The sequence below is a fragment of the Rhipicephalus sanguineus genome, chromosome 7 (genome assembly GCF_013339695.2).
Source record: "Rhipicephalus sanguineus isolate Rsan-2018 chromosome 7, BIME_Rsan_1.4, whole genome shotgun sequence".
Lineage (NCBI taxonomy): Eukaryota > Metazoa > Arthropoda > Arachnida > Ixodida > Ixodidae > Rhipicephalus > Rhipicephalus sanguineus.
In genome coordinates this window covers 62,393,622-62,401,407 of record NC_051182.1, presented here as the reverse complement: position 1 = coordinate 62,401,407, position 7,786 = coordinate 62,393,622, and the positions used below count along the sequence as shown (strand labels likewise).

Sequence of the window (7,786 nt, the reverse complement as noted above, 5' to 3'; positions counted from 1 at the left end):
AATCAGGGATTATAGCAAGGCAAATTACGGTCAAATGAACGCTGAACTTGATGTCTTCGTACACAATACATTTTTTCCCTCATTCACCTACAGGTCTCTTCAGGATAACTGGAATTCCTTTAGAAATATTATGGCGCTCCTCATAGATAAATATGTTCCATTAATAACAATTTCTAACGACAAATCCAACCTTTAATAAATCGCTTAGATCGCTGAGAAATAAAAAGAAAAGGCTATATGCTTCCGCTAAAAGGTTATCATCTTCTAAGTCATGGTCTATGTATAAAGACTGCTTAAAATCTTACTCCCTTGCGATAAGCGAACCGAAAAAAAAATATTTTTCCGCTGATCTGTCTTCACTTTTACTCACTAACTCTAAAAAGTTTTGGAGGGCCATTTCGCCTGACCGTGGCAGTGACATTCTTTCATTACATAACGCCGATAATGTTCCTGTCTCTGCATCTGAGTGTGCTTCAACCTTCAATTCGTTTTTTTTTGCTCGGTTTTTACAAATGAAGACTTTTATTCGGTTCCCAGTGTTCCCGATCGTGAGTACAGCTTCATGTCTCCTATCAGTGTTACTGTTGAAGGCATATCTAAACTTATACACGGTCTAAAGCTGTCTACATCGTGTGGTGTTGACAATATTAATTCCAAGGTACTTAAAAACACATCCGCTTCGTCCAGTCAAATTTTATGCCACATTGTTCAACAGTCTTAATCTACTGGTCAACTTCCCACTGACTGGAAGATAGCAAATGTTATTCCGATATTCATGGATGGTAACAAACACTCACCCGGTAACTACCGCCCCATTTCGCTAACATGCATCTGTTGCAAGCTGCTTGAACACATCATCACCTCCCATATATACAGCCATCTTGAGTCAAATAACTTCTTCTTTCTAAATGAGCATGGTTTTCAGAAAGCGTTATCTTGTGATACTCAGGTATTAGAATTTATGTCTGATTTACATAACGGCATGAATAGTAATAGAATTGTTGACTGCATGTTTTTAGACCATGCGAAATCATTTGACAGAGTTGCCCATTGTCGCCTAATAGCTAAGCTGTCTGCACTTGTGCTCGACTCATCAACATTATCTTGGCTTTGAAATTTTTTGTCCAATCGACAGCAATTTACATTTGTCAATAACTTCAGCTCGTCTACTTCATTTGTTTCATCAGGTGTGCCCCAGGGCAGTGTGTTCTTTTTCTGCTTTATATTAATGATTTGCCTTGTAACATTTCTTCCTCAATTTGTCTTTTCGCGGATTACTGCGTAGTGTACAGAACTATTAACTCTGAAGAAGACCACGTACATTTACAAAAGGACCTTGACTTAATAAATCAGTGGTGTGACCGTTGGCAAATGACGCTTAACACATTTAAGTGCTGCGTACTTTTTTTCACCTGTAGGAAATCGGTTTTTACCTTTTCTTACTCTATCTGTTCAGCTGAAAGTCCCCGTTCATCTACTTACAAATACCTTCGTGTTCATCTTTGTACTAATCTTGCCTGGTGTACTCACATAGACAAGATATGCGCGAAAGCAAACAGAACTCTGGGATTCTTGCGCCGGAATCTGCATCATTCACCATCTACCATTCGACAACAGGCCTACCAAATGTTTGCACGCCCTCAGCTGGAATACGCTTCGTCGATCTGGTCTCCGCATCAAAAATACCTAATAGATAAACTGGAATCCATCCAAAATCGTGCAGCCTGCTTCATCACTTCAGTGTATAATCGCCACTCCTGCATCTCCCAAATCAAACGCGATATTGCCCTTACTAACTTCGATTCCCGCCGCTCTGTCACCCGCCTATGCCTCCTCCATAAGTACTACTACAACTCGTGGGCCAGTCGTCTATCGCTTGACATTCCTTCGCGTACATCTAGTCGACTTCATAATCACCTCAGTTTCAGACGCATCTTCAGCAACACACAGTCATTCAATAATTTTGCATTGCCACGCGCCATCGCACTTTGGAATAGCCTTCCGGGTGAAATTGTTTCTTTGAGAGATCCGGCCAAATTTCGTGAGCAACAAGTTTATATGTTCCCTTGATTTTGTATAAATATGCTTCATTTTTTTCCATTTTGTATTTTGCTGCATTTGTTTATAGTGTTTGTTCTTCTCCCTTCCATTGTACAAATTTCTTTGTTTTCTTCTTCGTTATATTTTCTTTTTATGCTTTATGTATTGTGATTTTTCTGTAACCCCCCTACTCAATGCTCCTCTGGGGCCTGTAGGGTAACATGAATAAATTATGCGGGCAAAGGCTTGTGGCCGGATTAAAACCAAAGTGCTACATGAATGGTCGATGAAGTGGAAAGCGGCGTGGTATTTGGTCGACATTTTTCGTTATGTTGTTGTGTTGTGTCCTACTTCCTCCTATGAGGCATCCAACTGATGACGATTTACGCAGCATTGATCGAAATACCACCAAAGGGGTTCAGAGGAGCACATGAGCTGCTCGTCATTAAAGCCTATTATGTGATTCCACAACGTGTCTATGTGCAGTGACTTTAAGTGCCGAATAGGCGCGATCTCTGAAATCCAGCTCTCGCTATGCACTTTGGGCCTATCCAGAGCGGGCACGTACACTGCAAATTACATAACATAAGAGATGTGCTTGATTATGCATGAAATCATGCACAAATCGAGGTTCTCGACATTCAGTGTTCGGAAACCTAAACAGAACGCATTTTATGGCATGCAGTCAAAAAGAAATGGCTCAAGTAATTTAAAATGACCGCGAAAATGTGTACCAAAGCCCACGATTCCCGAGCAAGCCCTTGCCGAATTCATGCCGCTTTGACTATTAACTGCCATTTAACTTGGTGTATGGTGGCTGAAATGTATGTGGTGCAAATAAGCGGTAACTGGACCTGGAAATCAACGCGTAGTCAAGCCGAAATCCCCGCTGCAGGCCCCTGTCGTAGCAGAAGACAAATGCTAGCAGACGACGGCTTGGGCGACAGGCGCAGCTTGTGATTGGTTGGGAAGCAGTACTTTCTACATCAGGTCACCTTATGTTATGACGTTGCCAAAGCGGGTGAATGGATGAATGCTATGAACGCCCCCTTTATAACGGGGCGGTGACAAGTGTTCGCGTAGGCTCGAAAATTAAAAAAAAATAGTGCGCCTTTTTTTTAATGTTGCTCTAATACCGATTAAACCTATCTTACAAGAGAAAAAACGTAGATTCACAGCCCAGTTCTGCCCTTTGCGGCACATTGTCCTTATTTGTCCCATTATTTATTTTTGTCCTTTCTTCTAGTTTTCTGCCACCAATACTCTAACCGTCTCTTACTTATTTCTCTTGGGTTTCACTGAAGCATGGTGCAAGAAATACTTACGTGAGCGAACGACGCAAATACAGCGCTTGTTGGGGAGAGACGGTTAATGTTCTGGTATTCCGCGTGCCAAGAGATGGCACGCCGGACTGAGGACCGTGGCGGGCTGCTGGCAAATTCCGCAAAGCACCTCCGGCACGAGGGCGACGGTTTCCAAATCTGAAAAACCGAGTTATCGCGCGATATCGACCGCCCGACACGTCGCGCGAACGGCCCGTTTCGTCGTTCACAGCGTCGCTCGTCGCTGTGCAGTGCATTTTCGCGCAGATGGGGTGTGGGCTTCTCTGTCCACGTGCTACGTTAGCCGTGCAGTGCACGCACTTTTTCTTGTTGCTGCAGTTGCTTTTTGAGCTCGCTTTTGAAAATGTCATAGTGGTCAAGTGTTTTTGCGCTGCGGAAGAATGGGCAAGTGCTTTGTGCCCTTTTTGCAAAAGTGGCTGCAAATGTTGCAAAGAGGAGTACGCCCTTTCCACGCCGCCAGCTAACAAAGAAAGGCTTCAGGCATGGAGGGCGTACGATACCACGAATGAACGCATGCTGCAAAGGACAGATCGTGCGTGCGAAAGAGATTTCGCTGAACGTGATAAGAGTGAACGTGATCGAGGGTACTATTTCTTCTACTAAATACTTCAGGCACCGTTTCATTCTTCATATTCGCTATATGCACACTGGTTAAATGGAAGAGCTTCAACAGTAGGCGCAGGCTCCGGCCGCTGTGCACACGGTGACGTTGCGTCCGCTTGCACGGGTCGTAGAGTGCGTCGATGCGCGCGGTTGTCAAGGCAGCCTACCGGGTCCAAGTTGGCAGCACCACCTCTCGGGCTTCTTGTGAAGCATAACATTGTCGCGCAACGGGCAGTCTTGGCGTTCGCTCAGCTGAAGTATTTCTAGCACCGTGCACTGAAGCGAAGGAGTCCGAGATGTATTTTCAGCGTTGCGTTCAGCTTCTTACGTGACGCCGTGCAGCGGGTGTGCAGTATTGTAGAACCTAAATGTGTTCGGCATTTCGGCTAGATCAAGCCGCACTGGCGTGCGCTGCAATCCGAACCGAGTGTATCTTGTACTTGACCTCATAATGCGCACATAATTGCATTTAGGACACGAGAGACCACAATCACAACAAAGGGCACGGGACAGAGCGTGATTGTGTTCTCTCGCACCTTAAAAGCAATTAGGAACGTTCACCAACTCCCCCAACAAAAAGTTCTCTTAGTACTGGGCAATTCATCAATTTTGGTGGCGCTTTCAATTTTGAGCTAATTGTTGCTTGCACGTATTCTTAGTGTACCTAAAAGACGTGATGCAGTTGAACGCTGATCACGGCATCCCGATGTTCTCTTACGTCTGGCTGTCGGACGTTCCGCATAGCAACGACCACGCTTTGTTTGTGCTGGACGATCCAGTACACGAGCTACTTCGAGACATGCAAGAACGACGTGCCTTCGAAAACACTGCGCTCGTCCTGTTGAGTGACCATGGCGCGAGGTTTGGCAGCAACCATGACACGGTCATCGGCAGGCACGAGGACAAGACACCGTTCGGATACCTCGTGCTGCCGCGCTGATTTCTACGCCACCACCCTAAAGCCGCTGTTAATTTAGAGGTGCGGATACGCAATTTAATATCCCTATACAATGACTCATCATAAAAATAACCCAAATAATGTGGGGCATAAATATTCCTTCCTTTTCGCTACTGGCTCGCATGAATACCTATTGCTAGTGTGGTAAATCAATTTTGTGTACTGCAGCGGTGCTGCAGCACACAATCAGGATGGCCGTAAAATAAAAGGAAGATTAAATGTGCACGAGCTAAGACTACTACAAAAGCTTTACCATGAGTAATCCTGAATATCGGCTTTGCATGTGTTCATTATGTACAATGTCGTACGGCGCGAACGCCGAATTTCGCCGGACATTCGACGGTTTATTACTATTCGGCCTGGTACGAGGTTTCAGCATGTCGCCAATGCCTTTCCGGAGCGGTCGCTTTACCGTCGGGGCCAAACAGGAAGCTAGCAGATAACAAAGATTACAGCACGTTGTGGGCATCACGAAACTGATCAACCACCTTCTATGCCAAGATTCAAGTTCTCGGTTAATTTGCCCGCGCGATGCGACCTGTTAGCTTCCTTGTCAGCATAGGCGGTAGAGGTTCTGTGCTTGAAAGGTGTTCCTCTCGACTTACAATAACGATCAAGGATTAATTTGTCGTCAACTTCGAAGCTTTACTTTTGAGAAATCTGTATAAGTCCCTTCGTAGTTTCATGCTAGAGAAAAGCTACATGACGTTTTTTAGATGCGAAGCAGCTTTTGCGCTGGGCTGGGTCCGTAGTTCCATTGGCTACCGTCCCACCTAGCATAGCAATCTGAGCGCGCGCTCGCGCCCAGGAGAAGTCTTCTTTCTCTTGTTCTTCGACAGCCTTGATGATGATACGCGCAGAGCACTTTAGGGGCCCGGGCTACCGTATGCTGCCCTAGCTTCGCATAACCTAGACAAAATCTTGTGTGCTGGCACGCGCTAACACATGTGCTAGCGCGTGCTAGTGCGTTCGGGCCTGTGTAAGGGGCTGGGTAAGATGCTGTGTCCTCTCCCCCGTACGCTCTCTCAGTAATCATGTGATGGCGTCGGGGAACGAGATTCTGGAGACGCGCGATGAACCAACGCGTTGTATCCTAGTCAGAACGCGCTGGCACGCGCTAGCGCGTTCGGGCCTGTGGAAGGGGCTGGGTAAAACGCTGTGGCCTCTCCCTCTTACACTCTCTCAGCAATCACGTGATGGCGTCGAGGAAGAGAGACTGCAGACGCGCGATGAGCCCGCGTGGTGTGCTCCAACGAGAGTTCGGGACGAGTAACAGCGACAGCAACTACAGTGATTTCGTGGAGTGCTCCACTTGCAAGGACGCGTTACCATCGGGCAAGGTGCCCGTGATGAACGGAATTTTAAGTAGACATCTGCGCTGCTTCGCATCCCCACATGGTTCCCTTTAGTGGGAGATGGTGTAATTTTTTTTCTTTCATAAGCCATAAACTGTCATCTAATGTCAAAGGAAGTCAAACTCTTACTTCCTGCCTGCTGGTAAATCAGCGGCGTTTGGTTACAGCGTACGATCTTCACGCCACCCTCTTCCACCTCTTGCGCTACGCGCACACTGCCTCCAATGCTTCCCTACGCACAGATAGGGGTCTTAGCCTTCTGGGTCGTGTGCCTCCAGAGAGGAACTGTAGCGACGCCTTTGTACTTGTAGAGTTCTGCGAGTGCGTCGCAGCTGGCGTAGACTCGGACCTGAAGTCAAATCTGGTGCAGTCATTCGCGACATTTCTGGTGGAGTACCTCAACCGTCTCAACGAGGCCAAGTTTCCCGCTATGTGCGTCAGGTAAGCTTTACAAAAACGTTCTGTTCCTTTGTTAATGTATGGCATTTATTACAAAGATTCAGCCTACACCCCATATTGTCTTTTAGTATTACTTTCATTTGATATCACTTGTGCGAAAAAGGCATAGCACCATGTCGGTCCAAATACGTGCCCATTGAAAGTGCGATAACCTTCAATCAGTTTCAATAAGAATTGTCTTTTATCGAAGGGCGGCGTGCTACTGTCCACGTAGAACGCAATCTTTGCAACTTAGCTAATGCTGTGGCTGGTGGAATAAACATAAATCTCGTGGTAATGAGGGCAGCGAAATGTTTAGTACAGTAAACGCCGGTGCCCTAGCTGCTAGTTTATTATACAGGGTAACAGCGCAAGACAGACAACCAGCAAAGTCATGCACAGCTAAGCAGCGGGCTCCTTCACGTACATGACCGGCTTTCAAGGTGATGCTGAAAAAACGCGTCTAGGTATCAGTTCTTTTAAGCAGTGGTAAATAAATTTTCAGCGCGCACAAAAGACAAGGACAAGAAAGATAGAGGCAATCCATTGCAGAGGTTCTGTTGGCTATAATGGCGATCGAAAAAAACTACAGGTAATTAAATGTAATGCTAACAGTAAATGTGTACCCGTAATTCACTCCTGATATTTCATTTTATCAATTTTATATTTCCCCCTCTATAGAGCGCTAGAAAAATGTCTTAGATGCACAGTACTCGTAGCAGCTTGCGATTGCTAACGTCCCGGTTTTCTGTACCGGCAGTATTTTCAGATATGTCTTGTCGCATTCGTAACATTGGTGTCTCCGCTGCAGGTGGCAGCTTGCGAGTGTGACGGACGCATACGCGCTCGATGGCCAGCAGAGCGGCGTGGTAACCATGCGGGCGGTGGTCGTCACTCTGCCAGAAGCCCACTTTGAGGCGTACGGCGAGGTGCACGACGGCCTGGAGCGGCGGATTTCTTTCGTGCAGATGCTGGACTGGTATGCCAACCAGACAGGATGCCTTCCGCCGAGCCTATGGCAGAAGCTGTGCTACTGCGCCTCCACGTAG

At 46.4% G+C, this 7,786-nt stretch overlaps 1 protein-coding gene across 1 annotated transcript; it reads left to right on the top strand.

Moving 5' to 3' along the window:
* The first annotated feature begins 4,662 nt into the window (after positions 1-4,662).
* Positions 4,663-7,786, top strand: LOC119398723 (uncharacterized). The gene is made up of 3 exons (XM_037665546.1): positions 4,663-4,911; positions 6,451-6,740; positions 7,549-7,786. The coding sequence occupies exons 1-3, from the start codon at positions 4,663-4,665 to the stop codon at positions 7,784-7,786; spliced, it is 777 nt and encodes a 258-aa protein (XP_037521474.1).

What these genes read in the sequence shown, in the direction of transcription:
- LOC119398723 (XM_037665546.1), top strand. Translation starts at nt 4,663, where the DNA reads ATGCAGTTGAACGCTGATCACGGCATCCCGATGTTCTCTTACGTCTGG. An exon ending in AGACACCGTTCGGATACCTC is followed by an intron (nt 4,912 to 6,450) that starts GTGCTGCCGCGC and finishes CTGGTAAATCAG; the next exon opens with CGGCGTTTGGTTACAGCGTA. An exon ending in TTTCCCGCTATGTGCGTCAG is followed by an intron (nt 6,741 to 7,548) that starts GTAAGCTTTACA and finishes TCTCCGCTGCAG; the next exon opens with GTGGCAGCTTGCGAGTGTGA.